The sequence below is a fragment of the Oryctolagus cuniculus genome, chromosome 5 (assembly GCF_051225735.1).
Source record: "Oryctolagus cuniculus isolate XC-2025 breed Fujian yellow rabbit chromosome 5, ASM5122573v1, whole genome shotgun sequence".
Lineage (NCBI taxonomy): Eukaryota > Metazoa > Chordata > Mammalia > Lagomorpha > Leporidae > Oryctolagus > Oryctolagus cuniculus.
Genome location: NC_142871.1, coordinates 36,122,218 through 36,147,913, shown reverse-complemented (window position 1 = coordinate 36,147,913; position 25,696 = coordinate 36,122,218). Strand labels below are relative to the sequence as shown.

The 25,696-nt window shown below is 42.9% G+C and overlaps 1 protein-coding gene across 1 annotated transcript in view; it reads right to left on the bottom strand.

Moving 5' to 3' along the window:
* Window positions 1-9,473: 9,473 nt before the first annotated feature.
* Window positions 9,474-25,696, bottom strand: part of SLC18B1 (solute carrier family 18 member B1) — a 31,819-nt gene continuing 15,596 nt past the window's right edge. The window contains exons 7-14 of the mRNA XM_008263536.5: window positions 18,923-19,059; window positions 16,934-17,035; window positions 14,690-14,781; window positions 13,514-13,609; window positions 12,027-12,101; window positions 10,554-10,647; window positions 10,408-10,457; window positions 9,474-10,177 (exon numbers count right to left, since the gene is read on the bottom strand). Coding sequence (XP_008261758.2) covers window positions 10,090-10,177; window positions 10,408-10,457; window positions 10,554-10,647; window positions 12,027-12,101; window positions 13,514-13,609; window positions 14,690-14,781; window positions 16,934-17,035; window positions 18,923-19,059 — 734 coding nt within the window. The 3' untranslated portion in view covers window positions 9,474-10,089. The remainder of the gene's footprint in view (window positions 10,178-10,407; window positions 10,458-10,553; window positions 10,648-12,026; window positions 12,102-13,513; window positions 13,610-14,689; window positions 14,782-16,933; window positions 17,036-18,922; window positions 19,060-25,696) is intronic.

Here is a 25,696-nt window from a genome sequence, read left to right as displayed (position 1 = left end):
TCCTAGCATCTAGGCATTTTGGGAGGGTGAATAAGTAAGATGGGAGTCTCTCTGTATCTCACAAATAAAATAAATAATTTTCATAAAACCCTGCCTGTATTTGTTCAACAACTGATTTCACAGTTGTCAATGTTTTGATATCTAATACTGTGACATAACTGATTTAGTATTCCAGTTTCCTCTTGAATGACACAAACTTAACAAATGCTACAACATGCTACCTTGTGTATTTCTCAGGCAGTTGCTGACCCATGTCAACATGCAGAACACTTTGGGTTGTTTGTTCTAGTAGGGATGATGAAATTCAGTAAATTCTAAGTCAAAAGTTGTCACTGAATACCAGGCTTTGCTAGAATGTACCCTGTAACACTCAACTATGAACAGGCTGGGATAAAAAAGAAGTAAACAGTGGATTTTCTGAAAGAAACTAGAGCAAATAGTTCTAAGTTTTTTGTTTTGTTTTTTTGTTTGTTTGTTTTTGACAGGCAGAGTGGACAGTGAGAAAGAGACAGAGAGAAAGGTCTTCCTTTGCCGTTGGTTCACCCTCCAGTGGCCGCCGCGGCCTGCGCGCTGCGGCTGGCGCACCGCGCTGTTCCAAAGCCAGGAGCCAGGTACTTCTGGTCTCCCATGGGGTGCAGGACCCAAGGACTTGGGCCATCCTCTACTGCACTCCCGGGCCACAGCAGAGAGCTGGCCTGGAAGAGGGGCAACCGGGACAGAATCCGGCGCCCTGACCGGGACTAGAACCCGGTGTGCTGGCGCCACAAGGTGGAGGATTAGCCTAGTGAGCCGCGGCGCCGGCTTCTAAGTTGTTCTTAATGAAGACTGAAAACTCAAGCTTTAGTATATTTTGTTAATGTTTTATACAATTTTTTGTCAAATATATTGCTTCTCAGCTTTACTCTCCTGTGGATTTCAGAAAACGATACACAACAGTGAAACAAAGGAAAGATGACTATCATGGTGTTTGCATCTTTCCATTTAGATACGATTGTATATAAATAGAGATTATCTGCCTCTTTGCTTCTCATTTATTAAATCTAACAAAAAAAAAAAAATGGCTGGGAAGCAGGCATTAAGCCTAGTGGCTAAGATGTACACATTCTGGGCCGGAGCTGTGGTGCAGTGGGTTAACGTCTTGGCCTGAAGCGCCGGCATCCCATATGGCTCCGGTTCGAGACCCGGCTGCTCCATTTCTGATCCAGCTCTCTGCTATGGTCTGGGAAAGCAGTAGAAGATGGTCCAAGTCCTTGGGCCCCTGCACCTGCCTGGGAGACCAGGAAGAGGCTCCTGGCTCCTGGCTTTGGATAGGCGCAGCACTGGCCATTGCAGCCAACTGGGGAGTGAACCAGTGGATGGAAGACCTCTCTCTCTCTGCCTCTCCTCTCTCTATGTAACTCTGACTTTCAAATAAATAATAAAATAAATCTTTTTTTAAAAAAGAAGGAAATAGTTTAAAAAATGTACACATTCTGTATTAGAGAGTGCCTGGGTTCAGTTCTTGGCTCCTTCTTCTTTTTTTTTTTTAAACTTTCATTTAACAAATATAAATTTCCAAAGTACAGTTTATGGATTACGGTGGCTTCCCCCTCCATAACTTCCTTCCCACCCACAACCCTCCCATCTCCCCCTCCCTCTCCCATTCCATTCACATCAAGATTCATTTTCAATTATCTTTATATACAGAAGATCAATTTAGTATATATTAAGTAAAGATTCCAACAGTTGGTGGGAATGCAAACTGGTAAAGCCACCATGGAAGTCAGTCTGGAGATTCCTCAGAAACTTGAATATAACCCTACCATACAACCCAGCCATCCCACTCCTTGAAATTTACCCAAAGGAAATTAAATTGACAAATAAAAAAACTGTCTGCACATTAATGTTTATTGCAGCTCAATTCACAATAGCTAATACCTGGAATCAACCCAAATGCCCATCAACAGTAGACTGGATAAAGAAATTATGGGACATGTACTTTATATTTTTTTTAACTTTTATTTAATGAATATAAATTTCCAAAGTACGGCTTATGGATTACAATGGCTTCCCCCCCATAACGTCCCTCCCACCCACAACCCTCCCCTTTCCCACTCCCTCTCCCCTTCCAATCACATCAAGATTCATTTTCGATTCTCTTTATATACAGAAGACCAGATTAGCATACATTAACTAAAGATTTCAACAGTTTGCTCCCACACAGAAACATAAAGTAAAAAATAATAGATGATTTTTTAAATGATGATGAAATCAGATCAGACCTATTGTCATGTTTAATCCCAGTGATAGTCAAGTTGGGAATTGATAATTTCTTCTTCTTCTTTTTTTTTTTTTTTACAGAACATCAGTTTAGTATACATTAAGTAAAGATTTCAACAGTTTGCACCCCCATAGAAACACAAAGTGAAATATAATGTTTGAGTACTCGTTATAGCATTAAGTCTCAATGTACAGCACATTAAGGACAGAGATCCTACATGAGGAGTAAGTGCACAGTGACTCCTGTTGTTGACTTTACCAATTGACACTCCTGTTTATGGCATCAGTAATCTCCCTATGCTCCAGTCATGAGTTTCCAAGGCTATGGAAGCCCCTTGAGTTCTCCGACTCTTATCTTGTTTAGACAAGGTCATAGTCAAAGTGGAGGTTCTCTCCTCCCTTCAGAGAAAGGTACCTCCTTCTTTGATGGCCTGTTCTTTCCCCTGGGATCTCACTCACAGAGATCTTTCATTTAGGGTGGGTGTTTTTTTTTTTTTTTTTTTTTTTTTTTTTTTTTTTTTTTTGCCAGAGTGTCTTGACTTTCCATGCCTGTAATACTCTCATGGGCTTTTCAGCCAGATTAGAATGCCTTTAGGGCTGATTCTGAGGCCAGAGTGCTGTTTAGGACATCCGCCATTCTATGAGTCTGCTGAGTATCTCGCTTCCCATGTTGGATCACTCTCCCCTTTATTTATTCTATCGGTTAGTATTAGCAGGTACTAGACTTGTTTATGTGCTCCCTTTGACTCTTAGTCCTTTCATTATGATCAATTGTGAACTGAAATTGATCACTTGGACTAGTGAGATGGCATTGGTACATGCCATCTTGATGGGACTGAATTAGAGACCCCTGGCATGTTTCTAACTCTACCATTTGGGGCAAGTCAGCTTGAGCAGGGATATGTACTTTATAGAATACCATACAGCAGTCAAAAACAATGAAATCCGGTCATTTGCAACAAGATGGAAGGCTCCTTCTTCTGACTCTAGCTTCCTGCTAATGCAGACTTTAGGAGACCGCAGTGATGGCCCAAGGAATTGGGTCCTCATCATGCACGTGGGAAACCTGAACTGAGTTCCCAGCTTTCAGATTTGACGCAGCCCAACAGCCTCAGCTGTTTTAGGCATCTGAAGAGACTCTCCCTGCCTCTCTGGGTCTCAAATAAATAAAATTCTTTTATATAATTGTTGGCTATATCAAAAATCACTATCTATTTCTTTTGCCAGCTAAGTTTGAAAGGGTATTTATTTGTACATATCTAATAAACAAGTAAATAGAAAAATATTTAATTTTCTTTGGCCAAAATCAAGTTTCCTATCCACAATGAGTAAGTTATTTACAGGAAAAGAAAACTAATGATGCCATTACATCTCAGTAGCTGTTTTCCTGGCAATTTATCCTAAGGAAATGAAGGTTTATGTTCCCACAAAAATATGTCCTTGAATATTCATAGCACTTTTATTTGTAATAATCCAGAGCTGGAAACAATCCATATGTCAGTCAACAACAACAAAGATGTAGCATATCTACATCATGGGATACTATGCAGCAGCATAAAGAAACGAACTACAGATTCACACAACAATCTGGAGGATCTCAAGCGCATTATGCTGAGTGAAAAAAAAATCCCCAAGTGACACATACATATGATTCCATTTAAGCAATGTTTCTTGAAATGACTAGTAATGGAGAACAGACTACAGGTTGCCAGAAGCAAAGGGGAGACAGGCAGGTGTGACTACAAAAAGGATGTGTTGGGAAAGTCCCAGATCATGGTTATGATATTGTACTAGGTAGTGTTACAAGATGTTAGCATCCAGAAAAACCAAGGAAAGTGTACCCATCATCTCTGGGCCTCATTTCTCACAAATGCATGTGAGCTGCCTGAACTTCTTGCTTCAGGGTCAGCTTTTCCTAGCTTTCCTCAGCTGTTCCTAGCTCTCTTGTATCTTCATTCACCATCAGTGAAGATACATTATCTTGGTTCTACAGATATTCTAAATATTACCTATAATCATTGAGCCCCAAACCACTAGTTTCTAAGTGGCTTCTCTAGTTTCTTGCTGTCCTCCCACAAGTGGCTTGATTAACTGATTTGGACCTTGCTGGTGATAAAGCTTTGTCAGAGTTGAGTCCATCAGAACAGTGTACAGTGCGTACAGCACATAGATGCCTGCAGTAAAATCCTTTAAGTTACACTGTATTTAACATTTTAATGCTTCTTAATTTTAACTTCATATACTGAGTAGATTTGGAAAGATAAGACTCTGCCAGCTCCATGAGTTATTATTTAGACATGGAGGGTATGTTATATATGGATTAGCTTCCACTTGCTGAGGGTGATTATGCTTTGGAGAATACCAGTTCAGCCAGTTTGAGTTGGAAAAATATGCAAAACCAAATTCATATGTAGTGTTTTACCTAAAGATATTCTTCAAACCATGCCCACATTCCATTATTTTCCTCATCTTTACTTAAAAAAAAACAAACAAACAAAAAAAAAAAAAAACAAAGATAAATGTTAGATATCCAAAGAAATTTCTAATGGAAAGCCTATCTTTACAATTCTATCAAAATGTGCTTTAAGACATGCATTGACTATGTAGATGCAGATATAATATGAAAAATAAACCTTTACAGATCCACTTATACAAAAACAACTGCATTATGCTCCCTCAAGGAATGTATGGTTGGTTAAGACCTTGATAGTGGAGTAAAGGAAAGAAAGCTAGAATTTAGAGCTTTGAATACTTCCATTTGATCCTAAGAACACATGGAATTGTGATGAAATGTAACAATACAATTGGGGCCGGCGCCGCGGCTCACTAGGCTAATCCTCCGCCTCGCGGCGCCGGCACACCAGGTTCTAGTCCCGGTCAGGGTGCCAGATTCCGTCCCGGTTGCCCCTCTTCCAGGCCAGCTCTCTGCTGTGGCCAGGGAGTGCAGTGGAGGATGGCCCAAGTGCTTGGGCCCTGCACCCTATGGGAGACCAGGAGAAGCACCTGGCTCCTGGTTTTGGAACAGCGCGGTGCACCGGCCGCAGCGCACCAGCCGCGCCGGCCATTGGAGGGTGAACCAACAGCAAAGGAAGACCTTTCTCTCTGTCTCTCTCACTGTCCACTCTGCTTGTCAAAAAAAAAAAAAATACAATTGGATTAGTTTAATAATTCTTATTGCTTATCTAACCCTTGTGTGTTGTTCTAAAAACTAAACTTTAAATCTGTATGGTATTACCTGCTGGGTCTCTGTTCTTTAGTTTAAAAAGAAGAAGAAAAAGAAAATCCCACAGTCTGTACTCAAGAAGTACCTAGGGCCGGCGCCGCGGCTCACTAGGCTAATCCCCCGCCTAGCGGCACCGGCGCACCGGGTTCTAATCCTGGTCCGGGCGCCGGATTCTGTCCTGGTTGCCCCTCTTCCAGGCCAGCTCTCTGCTGTGGCCAGGGAGTACAGTGGAGGATGGCCCAAGTACTTGGGCCCTGCACCCCATGGGAGACCAGGAGAAGTACCTGGCTCCTGCCATCGGATCAGCGCACGGTGCGTCGGCCGCAGCGCACTGGCCACGGCGGCCATTGGAGGGTGAACCAACGGCAAAGGAAGACCTTTCTCTCTGTCTCTTTCTCACTGTCCACTCTGCCTGTCAAAAAAAAAAAAAAGTGCCTAAAACTGATTTGTGTTGATTTTTAAGTCCATCTAATAAATTATATCTGTTTTCTATGGTAAAAAAAATGCATGCGAGCTAACAGTTATGCAAAATGTTAAAATCTATGTTTAATTATTCATGTTTGTATTTATTCCTTTTTTCTTTAGATTTCTGTCATATTATACATGTAAAAGATGTGATACTGGCCAGCACCGCAGCTCAGTAGGCTAATCCTCCACCTTGCGGCGCCGGCACACAGGGTTCTAGTCCCGGTCGGGGCGCCGGATTCTGTCCTGGTTGCCCCTCTTCCAGGCCAGCTCTCTGCTGTGGCCAGGGAGTGCAGTGGAGGATGGCCCAAGTGCTTGGGGCCTGCACCCCATGGGAGACCAGGAGAAGTACCTGGCTCCTGCCATCGGATCAGCGCACGGTGCGCCGGCCGCAGCAGCAGCCATTGGAGGGTGAACCAACGGCAAAGGAAGACCTTTCTCTCTGTCTCTCTCTCTCACTGGTCCACTCTGCCTATCAAAAAAAAAAAAAAAAAGATGTGATGCTAACATAAAAATATGTTTTACCTATGTATTAACACTATATTCCATGTTTAGCTACATAAAGTAGTCACATCTTTTAAAGGGGTTCTTTAAAGCTAGGGACCTTTGTTACATTTGGAAAAATATAAATGTAAAAAATATAAACACACAGTGATTTCCCTTGATAGTTTGACCTACTTTTTGGTTCCAGTCTTCAAAATGTTCTTTCCTGTATCCTTTGTCATATTTTTAAACTTTTTTTCTGTCATTTTTCTTAACACTGCAAAATCCTAAGATGGGGAAGGGGTAAGGTTGGCATCAGACAAGTGCAAACACACTGGTGGGCGAGGTACGTATTGCGGGCAGCGTGCTGGGGATGAGAACAAAGTTGTCTCCACAGAAAGCCTGGAATCTTCGCTTGGACACAGAACCGCAGCCGCGAGCGCGCTGGTAACCGGCAGGGCGGGACCAGCACTACTCCCCGACGCCCAGGTCGCCGCTCTCCAGCCCGCCGCTGCCGCCTCTGTGCTTTAACAGCGGCCCCGCGCGGCCGTGGCGGGAACTGCAGGTGCTCAGGGTCCTCCAAGGCCGGCTGGCCAAGGACCCGGGAGTCCCGGCGCTAATGGGCTACCAGAGACGAAAGGCGTTCAAGGAAGGAGTCCAGGGAGACTTCACAAGACGATCAAGGCCTGATCCGGTTCTGCACCCCACGCTGGGGCAGCCGGCCGGGGTCCCAGTCTGTCCAGGTTCTGCTGCAGGAAGGGAAGCAAGGCCACGTGTGCACCCCACGCACTGCACCGCACCACCCCCTGCATCCCTTAGGGCGAAGGGCTTTGGAGAGGAGAGAACGAAGTGCTCCTGAGACTGTCCGCACGGCCCTGGCCATTCGTGCTGGACCGCCTTCCAGGGCGGTGCCGCCAGTCGTGGCTGTTGTCATCCTTGTAAATGGCTTCCTTTCTGCGGCTGAAACGGCGTCCCTTGGAGGATCTACTAGGTCCCTTTGGGAGCCGTTCGCCCCTGCTCTTCCCGTTCCCGCGAGGCGGCAGCATCAGCCTACACCATCAAGCCAGGCCTGGGAGTCAGCCTGCTCCCGCCACAGCAGTCTGGCCTGCGGTTCCACTGACAGGTGCACCCTTCACCCTGGTCTGGCCCTCTTCTCTCTCCCAAGCCCCAAGTTCTTCCTCGTCCCCACCACCGCTACCCTCACCCATCGTCGACTCCTGCTTCCCTCGCCGACCTCTTAATTCCTGGACCCCAGCCTGCCCACCAGGGCTCACCTTGGAGCGAGCACGACAGGCCTGCGCACGCCCAAGTCCTCGCTCCCCCTCCTTCAGGGTGAACTCCCGCGGCCTCCTGCCCCTTCAGGTCTGTGCTCCAAAGCCTCATTCGGCGAGGAGGTCTTGTCTCTCATCAGCCCCAGCCAGCTACTCCATCACATCACCATGTGTGTTCCTTCTGAGCACTACTGTTCATTGCATTCTGGTGTTTATTTATTGCTCATCCCTTCTGCTGCTATCAGTTACATAAAGGAAGAGGCTACTCTTTATCTTGCGCACAGTTAAATGCCTAGCACTCAGCATGGTGTCAGTCCATGGAAAGCATTCCATAGGTAGGGACATTTTTCACAATAGTTAAGAAAGATGCCCCTTAGGATGCCTGCGCCCCATAGCAGAGGGCCTGGGTTCAAGTCCCAGCTCTGCTCCTGACTGCAGCTTCCTGCTAATGCAGACCCAGAGAAGCAGCAGGTGAGGACTCAGCACTTGGGTCCCTGTCACCACCCATGTGGGAGACCCAAATTAAGTTCCAGGATCTGGCTGGGCCAGTCCCAGCCGTTGCAGGTATTTGGGGAGTGAACAAGTGAATGGGAGCTCTGTCAGTCTCTCAAATAAATTTCTCTTAGATATATTTTTGAATGAATAGATAAAAATATATCTTCAAAAACTTAAGGTAAGTGTAGCCAGTAAACCATGAGAATAGATTAGGAAGTATGACAGCTGCACAACAAATGCTCATTCACTGCAAACAACCACATGGATTTTAAATAAAGTTGGAGAAAACATTTCCCTACCATACACTGTGCACTGATGGCTGGGCAGAGGGTCACCTGCTCTTGGTGTGGAAATCACCCACTGAGAGCATGAAAGCAAAAGCAAATGGTACAGCTGAAAGACAGACGTTCAAGGAGATGAATGTTCTGCCAAGTAGTAAGTTCACTTCATAACTGAAAACATATTAACAAAATGGAAGTCCTAATTTCTAGAAAAACTGAAGATCAAGAAATGGTAGAGAGGGCCCGTGCTGTGGTGGAGTGGTTCAGCCAAAGCCTGCAGCACCAGCATACCATATAGATGCTGGTTCATGTCCCATCTGCTCTGCTTCCAGTCTTCCTCCCTGCTAATGTGCCTGGGAAAGCAGCAGAGGGTGGTCCAAGTCCCACATAAGAGACCTGGATGAAGCTCCTGGCTCCTGGCTTCAGCCTGGCCCAGCCCTGACCAATGTGGCCATTTGGGGAGTGAACCAATGGATGAAAGCTCTCTCTCGCTCTCTTGCTCTCTGTTGCTCCCTCTCTCTGTAACTCTGCCTTTTAAATAAATAAATTTCTTAAAAAAAAAAAAGTGTTGGGGCTGGCACTATGGCACAATGGGTTAATCCTCCACCTGTGGCGCCAGCATCCCATATGGGCGCCAGTTCGAGTCCCAGCTGCTCCTGTTCCGATCCAGCTCTCTGCTATGGCCTGGGAAAGCAGGAGAAGATGGCTCAATGGCTTGGGCCCCTGCACCCACTTGGAAGACCTGGCAGAGGCTCCTGGCTCCTGGCTTCAGATTGGCACAGTTCCAGCCATTGTGGCCAATTGGGAGTGAACCAGCGGATAGAAAACCTCTCTCTCTCTGTCTCTGCCTCTCACTGTCTATAACTCTGCCTCTCAAATAAATAAATAAAATATTTTTTTAAAAGTGCTAAAAAGTGCTACAGAGCTAGAAAGTTTGCCTTTTGAACAAGTACAAAAATCTCAGGACACAAAGAAAGCATACCTTTTCAACACTGATTTTGTAGTAATTATTCTATTTATTTTGAGTCATCTTTATCAGAGGTGACTTCAAAAAATTTATGGAAATGGGATTAAAAGATAAATTTATTTCAAGGCAAAAAATTTGAAATCTATGCATATGAGGGGTCTTTACAACATTCATAGAAAATGTACATTGTGAAAAAAGCATGCATGGAATTCAAAAAATTTTTGCACCAAAATATCTTTTTTATTTTTCAAAATATTTGTGAAGTTGCCCCTTCTGTTTACAGAATATCAATTCAATTCATTTCTTGCTCATAAAAAGGCACATTCACAGAATCAGTGCTTGGAAAAAAAAGGAAGCAAAGGATAACTTAAATAGAGTCAAGCTTCTTCACCTGTGAAATGCTTGCTTAAAAGTGCAAACTTCGCCTGGTTTTCAGCTACCATTCTCATCTTACAGTTTCAAATGCACCTGCTCAGCAGGCCAGCTTGCCAAGACAACAGTACATGCAGCCCGATATAGGATCATCCAAAAACATGTTGATGCTCCCAGGTTGCTGGTACGGGGTCAACGGAGTTCTGTGCAAAAAATCATGAAATCTCCAGCAGCGATGTTCAAGACCATGAGAATACATCTCCCAGTCCTGTATTACTCCAGGATGGTGTAAGGGTAGATTTCATTAGGCAAGAGAGCAGTTCGTTCCTGCTCTGTGCTGGGAATACTTTGAGGTATAGATCTACATTGAAGGAAAGAAAAAGAGAATATCAATATATCTCATCTTAAATGAACATACAAACAAACAAAAATCCAGTATCCAGAACTCTACCCAACTGTCTCCTTAAAAGTGTCTAATAAATGATGAGCCTAAGAGTCTACTAATTAGAAGAATGGATATAAAATGGTCTTTCTTTTCCACTGCTATAAGCTAACTCTTAAAGAAGACAAAAGCTCAGAAACTGATCATACCTTTTTCTTCTTGTGTGCTCCAGTAGATAAAATAAGCCCATTGCCAATCCCTTTAACACAATTAAAGACACTAGTTAATGTAAATTCTCCAAGTCAAGTTTCTCCACAAAAACAAGGAAAATGAAAACAGAAGACTGGTTACTCACACATATCAGAGCCCAGAGACCTTGTATTGCTGCTGCCCACTCAAAACCAATTTTCTCATACAGAAATCCACCGACCGTTGGTCCTATAAAAGCACTTACAATGGAAAAAAGAAAGAGTATTTAATAATGCTGAAATATAATTACTTTATAAAAGCTGTATGATTCCTCGATCATAAATCTTCCTTCAATTAGAACTATAAGTATGAAAGAAAAAAAGCCAATTCCTGAGCATAGCATAAGAAAATAATTCTACCTAATAATGATGATGTTAAAAATTTATAAACAATTCTAAAATTATAACTGCTTCTGAGAAGTTGACAGCTGATGTAAAAGCAAAGAAAGATGGCGCATGTCCAGAAAAATACACTGTTCTATTGTCAGTATTTTTATCTAATATAACTCAATTTGATACATATATATTGACCAAATACTATATTGCTAGCACATAGTTATTCTTCTTGTATAATAGAAGGTAAAAAACAAATGAATGAATACATTTTAAAAATGTGAGACATGATTCTGTTAAAGGGACTTACAAATATCACTTAAATAAGACAAACTACATGAGACAATTTGGATTAGGTATTGAAACTACTGGTATAATTCTTGATTCTTGAAATCAGGGTGTGGATCAGAACTCTGTCCCTGTGGCTGACATTTAGCCTGGCAGTTAAGACCCAGGTTAAAACACTTGAGTCCCATATCAGAGTACCTGGGTTCAGTATCTGGCTCCAACTCCTGACTCCAGCTTCCTGCTAATGCACACCCTGGGAGACAGCATTGGTGACGGCTCAATTAACTGGGCTCCTCTCACTGATTGAGTTCCCAGCTCCTGGCTTTGATCCAGTTCAATACCGGCTATTGTAGCCATGGTGGGCATTTTGAGAGTGAGCCAGAGGATGGGAGCTTTCTTTCTTTGTCTATATCTCTTCCTGCCTCCTCTTCCTGCCTCTCAAATAAATTTTAAAAAGAACTCTTGGCCAGCACTGTGGCATAGCAGGTAAAGCCGCTGCCTAGAGTGCCGACAGACATCCCATATGAATGCCAGTTCGTGTCCCGGCTTCTCCACTTCTGATCCAGCTTTCTGCTGTGGCCTAGGAAAACAGTAGAAAATGGCCCAAATGCTTGGGCTCCTACACCCACGTGGGAGACCCAGAAGAAGCTCCTGGCTCCTGGCTTCAGATCAGCACTGCTCTGGCCATTGAAGCCATTTGGGGAGGGAACCAGCAGATGGAAGACCTCTCTCTGTCTCTCTTTCTCTCCCCCCATGTCTCTGCCTCTCTGCCTTTCAAATAAATAAATAAATATTAAAAAAAAAAAAAAAGAACTCTGGTTCTGCTCTAGATGAACTATTTGTTTCTGAGAAATTCATCTGACTCAAGTGACTTTGCATCTGAACTTCTTCACCTGTAAAATGGGCATGGTATTTTCATCTTGCAGATGTCAACAAAATTCAACATAATGTCTACTCACCCAAGTGACCACACTGCACCAAAGAAACCTGACACAAGTCCCAATGTACTTAATCCCTCTTCAAATCCATTTTCACTGCAAAGAAAGACATGAGTGTACCCACTATTAAGAGGAAAACCTACATGAGAGAAAATTTGTATAACAGATAAATTAAGGTAAATCAGGGACAATGTGGACAAAACTAACAGCAAGACATTCCACTTCTAAGATAAAAGGCTGTTGCAGCCATCTGAGGAGTGAACCAGTGGATGGAGGCTCTTTCTCTGTCCCTGTAACTGTGCCTTTCAAATAAATAAAATAAATATTTTTAAAAATAGAACTTCTGGGCCGGCGTTGTGGTGCAGTGGGTTAACGCCCTGGCCTGAAGGGGCAGCATCCCATATGGGAGCCAGTTCGAGACCTGGCTGCTCCACTTCCAATCCAGCTCTCTGCTGTGGCCTGGGAAAGCAGTGGAGGATGGCCCAAGTCCTTGGGCCCCTGCACCCATGTGGGAGACCCAAAAGAAGCTCCTGGCTCCTGGCTTCGGATTGACGCAGCTCCAGCCATTGCAGCCAATTGGGGAGTGAACCATCGGATGGGGGACCTCTCTCTCTCTGCCTCTCCTCTCCCTGTGTACCTCTGACTTTCAAATAAATATATAAATCTTTAAAAAAATAGAACTTTCATAGTTAGATTTGCTCCATGGTTTTCTAAAAATAATTTTATTACATATATGAGTACACTTAGAAAAGTTTCTGGGAAAATGGAATTAAAACATGCATATTTTGGTGCAAAACTTTTAAAGTCTATTCACAGCTTTTTTACAATATGCACTTTCCATGAACTTTTTGAAAACCCCTTCGTATAAGATATATTACAAATCATGACCCATTTGCCCCAAATGCCTATAAGATACATAACTAAATCAGAAATTCTTGAGATGAAGATGATATGAGAACAATGGGGAACTTTTGAAATGCAGAGACAGCTCCTTTTTCCTAAAGTTAAAGCACAAGTAAATTCAAAAAAAAACTGAGAATTTTTATTACAGATTAAATGAGAACCATTGAATTGAACCAGCACAGTCATAATACTTGGTGTTCTCCACCATCATGCCGACTGGACAAAAGAATGATAGCTAAGTAACAGAGGCTGGTTACTCTACTCTCAGATAAAGACCTCTTCTTTGAAAGAGGAAAATGATTCAAACCTTTCTGTTTTGCTTTGGCTTTTCAAAAACCATATATATATATGGCATAAACCAAACCAAGTATCTACCCACACCCATGTCACCTATTAGTTTATTAATACCACCTTATATTATCATTTATATTATTGTACTATTATTATTTATACCATTTATGTCAAAATATTATATGCTATGAAATCATGAAGTTCAATATTGGGGAGGAACTATTCAACATCCTACAAAATCAAGAAATTCAAGAAAGCCTGTGCTGGTCACAGCTATTCACAGCACACTTCTTCATGCAACAGAAGTAACTTACTGTGCACAGCTGAGGATCTCTGGGAAAGTTGGAATAATGCTCATTCCAGCAGAGACGCCATTGACCACTAACACCAGCACCAGCAGCCAGAGCTGACTGCAAAAGAATTAAGGAGAAAACAAAATAGCACTCGTATTTTAAGAGACACAAAACTATAATGCAAAGAAGGCAGGACACCAGGGAAGCTGGTGTCACTGAACTTAGATTCATATCTGGTCCCATTTCATTAAGTTAATTTGCCCTTTATATTTTGGGGGAAGAAAAATGATTCATCTTGATATCTCAATCTTTGTGCACATATGTCACATGTGTGGAACCAATTTGCCTTGTTTTTTCATATAAAATCCTTTGAAGATTAGTTAAAATATCAACATGAATACTGTTTATTCAATCATTTGGCTTTGCAATTCAATTAACTAAAAGATGGTATGGAATGCGGCAGGGTAAGGGATTAGACAAGAAACTAACATTTCTTCCATGTTGGGCACTATGTCACTTACTTAATAAATAGATTATTTCATTTAATCTTTGTGATAGAAGTACTAATACCAGTTCCTTTTGGTTGACAACAAAACTGAAGCTCTTGGAAATTAAGTGATTTGCAAAGCCCAGATGCAAATCTAAGTCAAAAAGACTCTGGGGGCTGGCACTGTGGCCAATGGGGTAAAGCCACCACCTGCAGTGCCAGCATCCCATATGGGCACCAGTTTGAGTCCCAGCTGCTCCACTTCCAATCCAGCTCTCTGCTATGACCTGGGAAAGCCGTAGAAGATGGCCCAAGTGCTTGGGCACCTGCACCCATGTGGGAGACCCAGAGGAAGCTCCTGGCTCCTGGATTCAGATTGGCCTAGCTCCAGCCATTGCAGCCTTTTTGGGGGTGAAACAGCGGATGGAAGCCCTTTCTCTCTGTCTCACCTCTCTGTAACTCTGCCTTTCAAATAAATAAATAAATCTTAAAAAAAAAAAAAAAAGACTGAAATCTCTCTCTTCCCATATCATGTTTTATCCAGGAAGAACCTAAGAAGGTCTAAGAAGCTCACTTTATTTTAGCAGATAAATTACAAGAAACAAGCTATAATGTGCAGCTACTGCATGCTAAGGATACAAAAACAAAACATGATTCTGTCCCTCCCTCAAACACTGAAGAAGAGAAGAAAAAAATACAGAAAAAATTACCTTTTAATGTGCAAGATTGGGACAGGTCCTAAAAGTATGAAACACCCAGCTGTGATTATGTTTCCAAAAACCAGAAACCATTTCCTTAGATGCTGGCAAAGAGAATGAGAGGACAAAGAAACTGTTAGAGGTAAAGACCCTCAAAAATCAAACTGGGGCCGGTGCTGTGGCTTAGCAGGTGAATCCGCCACCTGCAGTGCCAGCATCCCATATGGGCACTGGTTCAAGTCCCAGCTGCTCCACTTCCAATCCAACTCTCTGCTATGGCCTGGGAAAGCAGTAGAGGATGGCCCAAGTGTTTGGGCCCCTGCCCCCACGTGGGAAGACCCAGAGGAAGCTCCTGGCTCCTGGCTTCGGATTGGCACAGCTCCAGCCATTGCAGCCAGTTGAGGAGTGAACCAGCAGATAGAAGACCTCTCTCTCTCTCTCTCCTCGTCTCTCCTTCTCTCTGTGTGTGAATCTAACTTTCAAATAAATAGATAAATCTTGGGAAAAAATCAAATTATATAAGGAATCACTGATGAACAGAAGCCATGATATTCAAACATTCAAATATCAAGAAGAAAACAAAACTTTACATTTAAGAGCAAATGGGTCGATGATAAACTCAAAAGCAAGGACATTACACCAGACCACAGGGAGTCAGTGAAGATAAGAATTCCTCAGAAAGGGGCATAGTGTTGATTTTGCACATGTCGAACTATTCCAGATATAATCATTTCAAAAGCATTCACCAAAAGGGACCCATCAGGTAGTCACAGTGCCTTAAACATCACAGTGTTAAAAAGTGCCTGCCGCAGACTGTTAATACTCCTCTGCCCCCAAATCCATACGTTAAATCCCACACCCAGTGCGATGCTGTATGGAGGTGGCCCTTTGCAAAGGAGGTGACTAGGTGTGGAAGGAGGAGCCCTCAGGAATGGCATGAGCGCCTTCACCCAAAAGGCCCCAGAGGCCTCTCTTGACCATTCCAGCAAGTGAGGTCACAGTGAGAAGAAAGCTGTGAATCGGGAAAGGAATCTGCCAGCACCAGGAGCTGGGACCTCCCAGTCTCAGGGCTGTGTGAATACATTTCCATTGTTTGTTTGTTTGTTTTTAATTTATTTATTTGACAGGTAGAGTTATAGATAGTGAGAGAGAGATAATTTAGATAATTAAAAATGAATCTGAATGAAGAATGGGATGGGAGAGGTAGTAGGAGGTGGGAAAGGAATGGGGGTGGGAGGGCAGGTATGGGGGAAGAACTGCTATATTCCAAAAGCTGTACCTATGAAACTTATATTTATTGAATAAAAGCTTTCTAAGACTATATTTTAAAATCAAGTTACTATGTAATCCCCAAGTAATTTAGGTTTTGATAAATAAATATGCAAATCTAATGAAGGTGAGAAATGAAAAACAAGCACTAAAGCCATAGATTTGAGATGTGGACAGGAGTGCTGATTTTGTACAGCAGTGATCTGTGCTGATGGTTTACATCTAGAAATAGAGGGGATTTTCTGTCAGGACAGCTCTGGACAAACTATGAATGCTTACACGGCCGATTCTTTCACCCCCGTAGAAAACTGAAAATATCTCTTCCTAAACAGAATCCATTTGATTAAATCCCATAATAATCTCTGGGATTCTGCCCTAATTATTAGGATGAATCTTCCTCTCCCCAATTTTTTTTTTTGGTAGAAAGCAGCTTTTTCCACTCAAAAGACTCCCCTTTACCTACATGAGGCAATTAAAAGCGAATCTGCTCAAGGTCATGGCTGAAGTTGGAAGGCCCAGAGAGTTCTCCGTTTCAACCCAAGGAGTTGAAAAACAGGGGCTGGCACTGTGGTGTAGTGAGTAAAGCCACCACATGCAGTGCCAGCATCCCATGTGGGCGCCGGTTCTAGCCCTGGCTGCTCCTCTTCTGCTCCAGCTCTCTGCTATGGTCTGGGAAAGCAGTAGAAGTTGGCTCAAGTCCTGGGGCCCCTGCACCCATGTGAGAGACCTGGAAGAAGCTCCTGGCTTCTGGCTTCAGAAAGGCTCAGCTCTGGCTGCTGCAGTCATTTGGGGAGTGAACCAGCAGATGAAAGATTCCCCCCCCCCCCTTTCTCTCTCTCTCTTCTTCTGCCTCTGCCTCTCTATAACTCTGCCTTTCAAATAACAAATAAATAAATCTTTAAAAAAAAAAAACGAGTTGAAGAACAGTTTGAAAACTTCTGGTCTAAACATACATATGTGACTCAAATAGAAAGAAAGTGTACGTACAGGCATTTTGTCACTGAGCAGACCAAAGAGTGGAGAAGAAATGGTGTAGGACAGTGCCAAACCCAGGAATACCAGTCCCACATATCCAGCTGGTAAATTAAACTGTAAAAGAAATCGTGCATTACAGTCACATGGGGAAGTCATTTTTCAAATAAGCATTCATCTTTTCTCTAGTCTACTAATACTCAGGATTCTTCCCAATTTTTTTGTCTTACTTTTAGAAATGGGATTGTCTCTAAGGGTAAGAAAAAAAGCCTAACTATGGGTCAGAAGACATAGATTTTTTTGCTCTGTAGCACTTGACAATAAAAGTACAATTTTGCTCCTATGACCCACAACATCTTTATATATAAACCAGTGTTTCAAAAACTTTTTGTGCATAAAAACTACCTGGAAATACCCTGCAATTTTACCTCTTTTACCTCTTGCTAAAAGAGGGCCTTGAACCCAACTCTGCAGCTTCTGGTTAGGAAGTCTAGATGGGGCCCAAGATTCTGCATTTCTAATAAGCTCGCAAATGATACTGACAGTCACAGAGAGCTCTTTGATGTACATTGGCATAAAAGAACAGATAATAAAATCTACTTTACCCATCTAAAAGGGATATTGATATTTAATTTAAAAATTAACTGGCATGGCACATCTTAAAAGGCTTTGAAAACATTAATAATGTAACCCTGATACTGTCAGTATTACTAACATGATAAAAATGTCTTTTATTAAAATATAAGATATTTTCATTTTCCTTAATTAATTACTTCAGCTAGATTCTTTCATTCAGCCCATGGAACTTATTTACAGATCAATATATCTGTTAATAGTTTTTGTGACAAACATTAACTCATGCTAAAACTTAGTCCTTGAAAGATAATAGCAAGACACAAAAGTCCAAAATGCCCTATACTCATTTTATGGCTGGTGAATGAGGGTTGGAGCCATCCTATCCTAAAAGGCTGGACAACCAGTGATTTTACAAACTGCCAATCAAAAAGACAGATAAAAAGTTTTCTAACAATGGGAAAAGAAACATTTGCTAGAAAAACAGGAAAGCAAATTTCTGAGGATTTCCTTGGTTGGAGTTGTTTGAAGCAGTAGCATGAGACCGAAGCCCACCAATCTGAAAAAAACATGAATAGCAGTGTTCTCTGCACTAAGTGTCCACGGTGGTGAGGCATCACCAATGGAGTAAAAGTCTGATGCCAATCAGTCTGGAGCAAACAGAGCCCCCCAAAACCTACCACTTGACAAGTGGTCAACCAAAGGTGTCTCTGGGGACACCTGGCTTCCTCTTCTCATTTAAATAAACTACTTTTGCCTTGGAGGGGAAGAGTGGATGATTTCTCACACACAAACAACTTGGGTTTCTCAGAGATCAGTTACAGAGAATTTTTCATTAGGCACAACTTCTTAGGTGCACAGAAAAATGACCCAAAGAGACACGTTGTTCATGATGTGCGTGGATTGTGTCACTGTAACAAAAATATTTTTGTTATGTGTCACTTCATGGATGTTCACCAGTTAAGCATGATGTTACATTATTCTCTAAACCTTGGGCCATGCACTAAAGTTATAGTCCTGTAGTTTATCTGTGAAATACCCCAAATTGCAGTGACTGCAAAGGGTAGTGTGAAATTATAAGAAAAATTAATTTTAATCCTTGCATTGTATAATGGATCAACAGAGGATAAGGATCCTTGTTCAGCAGTGCAGATGAGCTCCGTGCTGGACCTACAATGACACGAGCAAGGTCTTGGAAAGACCAATGTTTAGCCGCCTTAGTGTAACCGTTCTCCTGCATTGAGTCAGATCCCTCATTCAAAGGGACATCACAGAAGGAAGGCACAGCTATCCTGGTGTGCAGTTCTCAGTCTGCCTCCTTCTCATACCCACTCAAAGGTCTTACCTTGCTTTCCACAAAGCAGGGACCGAGAACCAGCAATCACGTGCACCTACTACAGCACAGAGCTCTGTGACAGTCAGGCTACTTACCTTCTCCAAAACAAAAAGAGACAGAGTGGGATCAAGGAAGCCAAAACATGAGCTGGACGAAATGATGACAAAGGCTATGAGGCCAACCTTGGGTAGAGTGATGAGTTTCCAGAATGAGTGTTTACCTATATCAGCATCTTTGGGGTAAAATGAAAGACACAAGAAATAAGCATAGCATTGAAAATCTCTTAACTTTCTGTTTTAATGCATTTTGAACAGTAAAACTGGTAATAGCTGCACCTTTGAGTTTGCCAAACATTGCATATCATCTACATTTGCAGTTTAATTATTCAAACCTAGAGGTCACATTCAATTTTATTAGAAATAATTTTCCCAACCCAAAAGGCAATTACCTGGAATTGGAGTGTGAGGGTGAGTGTGTTAAACATTATAACCTAGAAGGAAGGCCTTCCCCAGAAGGGGTGGAGAATATGAAATGTTTGACTTTGTGCCCGGGAGAAGTTTTACCAAAGAACAAGGTTCTTAGGAGGAACTTAACGTTACTGATAATTTTAAAAAGACACTTTTTTTTCTGCTAGCAAAGTAAACATTATATTAAAAAGAGCACTATTGAATCCTGTGTAAATTGGATTAGTATCCAAAGTCAGTTGAGCACCAATCTTATTTCCCACCAGCCCAGTGGTAATCCAACTTGTTCATGTCCCAAAAGCACCACGCACAGCTATTTCCAAGCCTCTAGTCAATTTGCATGACTTTTTTCTTTATTCCCTGCCAAGTTTTCAATTTTATTTACTCTAGAAGGTCTGGCTCAGGGTATAATTAATTCATAATTTTTGCTTTTTCTGGCTTCCTATTGCATTTCTAATCTATACTACATATCTTACCACTGAAATTATATTTCCCATTATTTCATGACTTTCCTATGTTCTAATTAATTTATTGAACACAATCTTTGCTGAGCCAGGCACCATCCAAAACACTGGGCACACAAAGATAAATGCGACAGACTACAATCTTTTCCTGCATGAAAGTTACAAAAAGGAGTTGAGGGAGCTAGGATAGAATTAGGAGAGTACCTAGTGGAGTGCATAACAGGGTTGAACACTTCAGGGAGGGCTGTACAGAAGGGCTTTCAAAAGTAGTCCCACCCAATAATGAACAAACGAGGTTTGCACTCTGTAATCCAGGAGTTATGAAAGCAGTTTCTCATTTTCAGGGGCCTGAGAATTTTTATTTTGTTTTTGTTTACTTTTGTATCCTACTGCAAATTCATACAGTCAGTCTAGTTTTGTCTTTTTGTATGTCGTGGAGTTTGAACAACAGGAAGGAATTGTGTAAGTGCAAGAATAATGTTGGACAAAGGTCAGAAAAAAAATAGTGCCATCTAAGTTGATTCCTAGAGGACGAGCTTGAGATGAGCAGGCAAGGAAGGGACAAACAATAATCCAGGCATATTATTCAAAGACCCAAAAATGAAGGTAAACTCTTCTGTGTTTGAGAAACTAAAGAAGAGACGCACACTCTGAAGATAGATTGGAGTAGACAATGGCAGTGATGTGGGAAGTGATCACCGTGCAGACGGTGTAGTTGTCGCTCCCCCTCTTCGTGGAGGAGGAACGACACTAAACCCTGCCTAGGCTTCATATCCGAGTCACGGCACCATTATGTCGCTCCCCGTCTTCATGGAGGAACGACACTAAACCCTGTGCTGTTCTTTTGTCTGCTCGGCCCTCCCCGGGTTTGCTGCTGGTTCTTCCCGGGTTGGCTACTGTCCCTTCCCGGGTTGGCTGCTGGTCCTTCCCGGGTTGGCTACCGTCCCTTCCACCTCCGTGGAAGGGCGGTTCCCACTGCCACATTCCCCACTTCCGCGGGGGAGCGGCACACTGCCGGCCGGCTCTCTCGGGGGCTGCACAGGTGTTCCCCTTAGATGTTCCTGGTGCATGCCGTCTCTCTCCTCCTTTATAGTCCTCCTCCGCCAATCCTAACTCGGCTGCCCACACGCTGAGTACGCTGCTCTCCTCCAATCAGGAGCAGGTCCTGCTGTTTATTGGTTGAACTGGAGGCAGCTGTGTAGAAGCTGCTTCTCCCTTCTCAGCGCCATATTGTGGGAGAGCAGATGCATAGAATAAGTCTTAATTCCAGTAACTTAGTCTAGTCCGAGTTGCTCCCCACAGTAGTGATAAGATTATGCAACACCTTGGGACATACACTGGGAAGTCTGAGAAATCACCAAGGAAGGAATGAGAATCCGACATGGGATTTGGAGGGAGCTCCATGGCCCTGTGAAGAATGGAGGCAGAGGGGCTGGCTAGAGAGCTGTTTTAGTGATTCTGCCAGAGATGATATTGGGGTTGAACGGGAAGGCACCTTGAGGGTGAAGATCAGCCCTTAGATATGTTAGTTTCTTCCACAGCACCCAACAGAGATCATTATTCTATAAATTATTGAATAACGATCAAGTGGAGGGTGAAGTTGAAGAAAGTCAAGAAGCATTGCTCAATTATTTTAGGTCCTACACTTGGACTTTTTCACCCTACAAGAAATAAAGTTAAACCATGGTGTTAGAGTAACCCAAATCCCAGCACCACCAGACGCTCAACTTTGGAAACAGTTAAGTGGCACCACCGTGTGGCTCATTGAGGTATTGCCATCAGGGAGACAACTGACTGAATTTTGTCTATTAAGCATTATAGTTTCCTTTAAAATATAAATTGTAAATGATTCTAATGAGAATTGGTTAAATTTATTGTGCACTTAAACTTTATTATGCATTTATAGTATAAGACAAAGCAGTATGATATACATAGTCCCATTCCTTAAAATACAAAGTGAGAAAAGGGGTTATCAATAATATATTAATATTATATTATATATATTATATATAATATATATAATTTTATATATTATATATTATATTATATATTGATAATATATTATCAATAATATATTTAAAAGTCTATGAAAAGGAACACAAAATTAGTTGAATTAAGATGTTGAAGAAGACAAAGTAATGAAAACTTCGGGTTGTTCAAGGGACATGTAGAAGAATCAGATGGGGAAGTCTTTAAAACCATGTGGATATTCTTTTTCTTTTTGCTTCCTCCAAGGTCTGATTCACTTTTTTTTTTTTTTTTTTTTTTGACAGGCAGAGTGGACAGTGAGAGAGAGACAGAGAGAAAGGTCTTCCTTTTGCCGTTGGTTCACCCTCCAATGGCTGCCACGGCTGGCACGCTGCAGCCGGCGCACCGTGCTCTGATCCAATGGCAGGAGCCAGGTGCTTCTCCTGGTCTCCCATGGGGTGCAGGGCCCAAGGACTTGGGCCATCCTCCACTGCACTCCCTGGCCACAGCAGAGAGCTGGCCTGGAAGAGGGGCAACCGGGACAGAATCCGGCGCCCAGACTGGGACTAGAACCTGGTGTGCCGGCGCCGCTAGGCGGAGGATTAGCCTAGTGAGCCACGGCGCCGGCTGATTCACTTTTGAATGGACTTGACTCCCACTCTGACAACACCTGCCCCATGATCTCACTGCCAGTAGCAGAGGAAGCGAGGCAGTCCTCAGGGGTGAGGGAAAAGACGAAAGGTGAGCTCTCAGCCCAGTGCCAAGAAGGTCCAGAGAATTTCACAGCAAAGAGCTCCTACAAATTAGGTTTTGCAGAATGAGTAGGGTAGGGACAGTGGGAGGGAAATATTCCAACCATGCGACTCCTCTACTTAAATCTAACATAGCTCCCAGTAGATTTCAGAATAAAGGTCGTACTTCATGGATTTGAGGATTTTTCTAATTGACAATTAACACATATATATATTTATGGTGTACAACAGAATGTTTTTATATATGTATATATTGTGGAATGACTAAATCAGGTGATTTAATGTAAGTATTCTACCATGTACATCATTTTTTGTGGTAAGAATATTTAAAGTCTATTCTTCACAATTTTCTGTGACAGTAGTCTTCTTATCCACAGTTCCACTTTCTGCAGTCTGAAAATATGACATGGAAAATTCCAGAAATAAGCAACATTTTGTATAACATGTTATATAATATTGTTATAACTGTTCCATTTGGTTATTAGCAATTGTTAATTTCTTACTGTACTTGATTTAGCAATTAACTTTTATCATAACCATGTATGTACAGGAAGAACTGACGTATATACAAAATGTGGTACTATCTGCAGTTACAAGTATATCCTCTGGAGATGTAGAAATGTATCTCCCTTGGATAAGAGGGGGCAACTCTATTCAATATATTGCTATTAACTGTAGTCCCTTGAACTTAGTGAAGGGCTTTAACGAAAGGATTGACACATCCATGGCTATTTTAGAAATATTTCTTCTGGCCGGCACTGTGGCTTAACAGGAAAAGCCACCACCTGCAGTGCTGGCATCCCAACTGGGTGCTGGTTCGAGTCCCGGCTGCTCCACTTCCCATCCAGCTCTATGTTATGGCCTGGGAAAGCAGTAGAAGATGGCCCAAGTCCTTGGGCCCCTGCACCTGTGTGGGAGACCCGGAAGAAGCTCCTAGCTCCTGGCTTCGGATTGGCACAGCTCCAGCCATTGTGGCCAATTGGGGAGTGAACCAGCAGATGGAAGACCTCTTTTTCTCTCTCTCTGCCTCGCCTTCTCTCTGTGTAACTCTGACTTTCAAATAAATAAATAAATGTTTTTTACAAAAAGAAATATTTCTTTTGAATAGTACAGAGGAAGGGACTGGTGAGCAGATATAAAGGATGAGAAAGAGGGACTCCAGCTGCCTTAAGATAAAGTCATGTTGGCCAGCACCGCGGCTCACTAGGCTAATCCTCCGCCTAGCGGCGCCGGCACACGGGGTTCTAGTCCCGGTTGGGGCGCCGGATTCTGTCCCGGTTGCCCCTCTTCCAGGCCAGCTCTCTGCTGTGGCCAGGGAGCGCAGTGGAGGATGGCCCAGGTGCTTGGGCCCTGCACCCCATGGGAGACCAGGATAAGCACCTGGCTCCTGGCTCCTGCCATCGGATCAGCGCGGTGCGCCAGCCGCAGCAGCAGCCATTGGAGGGTGAACCAATGGCAAAGGAAGACCTTTCTCTCTGTCTCTCTCTCTCACTGTCCACTCTGCCTGTCAAAAAAAAAAAAAAAAAAAAAAAAAAAGATAAAGTCATGTTGTCTGTGGGTCTACAGGAAGACAGAGTAGGCAGAATCTGCAGAATACCAAATTCTGCCAATATCACCAAAATAAATTTAATTTTCTAGTTTCTATCTATAAACTGCTAAGACAACAACTTTTAAATGTACTGCTAAATTACAACAACTAAATCTTCATTTGCAGATTTAATGGCATCAATCCTAGAGATTTTTAAAACTTATTTTCAACCAATCTGAATAAAATATAAAGAAAAAATTTTTCAGTCTTTTTCATTGTTGTTCTTCATGAAAATATAGCTACCTGTGACTTGGGTGCAGGGGAACCTTAATAGAGAAGTAGGCCAGCACCGCAGCTCAATAGGCTAATCCTCCACCTAGCGGCGCCAGCACACCGGGTTCTAGTCCCGGTTGGGGTGCCGGATTCTGTCCTGGTTGCCCCTCTTCCAGGCCAGCTCTCTGCTGTGGCCCGGGAGTGCAGTGGAGGATGGCCCAAGTCCTTGAGCCCTGCACCCCATGGGAGACGGGGAGAAGCATTGGCTCCTGCCATCGGATCAGCGCGGTGCGCCAGCCGTGGCAGCCATCGGAGGGTGAACCAACGGCAAAAGGAAGACCTTTCTGTCCCTCTCTCTCACTATCCACTCTGCCTGTCGAAAAAAAAAAAAAATAGAGAAGTAACAACAACAACAACAACAACAAAAGATGAGAAATAAGTACTAAGTAACTAGGTTAGTGGTGAGTAGAAGATACCGAGTAGGGAGGGGGAGAGAAGTGATCAGAAGTGCACGCCAAATTGTTAAATCAACAGTAGGAGTCAGTGTGCATTTGCTCCCCATGTAGGACCTCTGCCCTTGTGAGTTGTACTATGAGAATTAATGGTAAAAGTTGTCTTCAAACAGTACTTTATAATTTGTGTGTCTTTGTGGGTGCAAACTATTGAGATCTTTCATTTAGTATAGAGTTGATCTTCTGTATATAATTAAAAATGAATCTTAATGAAGAATGGGATGGGAGAGGGAGTAGGAGGCAGGTCGGGAGTGGGGGTGGGAGGGTGGATATGGGGGGAAGAACCTCTATAATCCAAAAGCTGCACCTATAAAATTTATATTTATTAAATAAAAGTTTTTAAAAATGCTAGCAAAGGCCGGCGCCGCAGCTCACTAGGCTAATCCTCCGCCTAGCGGCACCAGCACACCGGGTTCTAGTCCCGGTTGGGGTGCCGGATTCTGTCCCGGTTGCCCCTCTTCCAGGCCAGCTCTCTGCTGTGGCCAGGGAGTGCATTGGAGGATGGCCCAAGTCCTTGGGCCCTGCACCCCATGGGAGACCAGGAGAAGCACCTGGCTCCTGCCATTGGATCAGCGCACGGTGCGCCGGCTGCAGCGTGCCAGCCGTGGCGGCCATTGGAGGGTGAACCAACGGCAAAAGGAAGACCTTTCTCTCTGTCTCTCTCTCACTGTCCACTCTGCCTGTCAAAAAAAAATGCAAGCAAAAAAAAAAAAAAAAAAAGAAGTACAGGCCAGTCCTCAGGGTAACAGATGTTGGGGCCATTCTAGCATCTAATCACATAAATTCTCAATATCAACTACCAGCTAATAAGTAAGTCTTAGCAAACTCTATTTTCCTTTTCTGAGGTGGGAAAGAATTAAAAGTTTTCCTTCCTGCTACATGAGACTCTGACCTGATGTCTGTTTCTT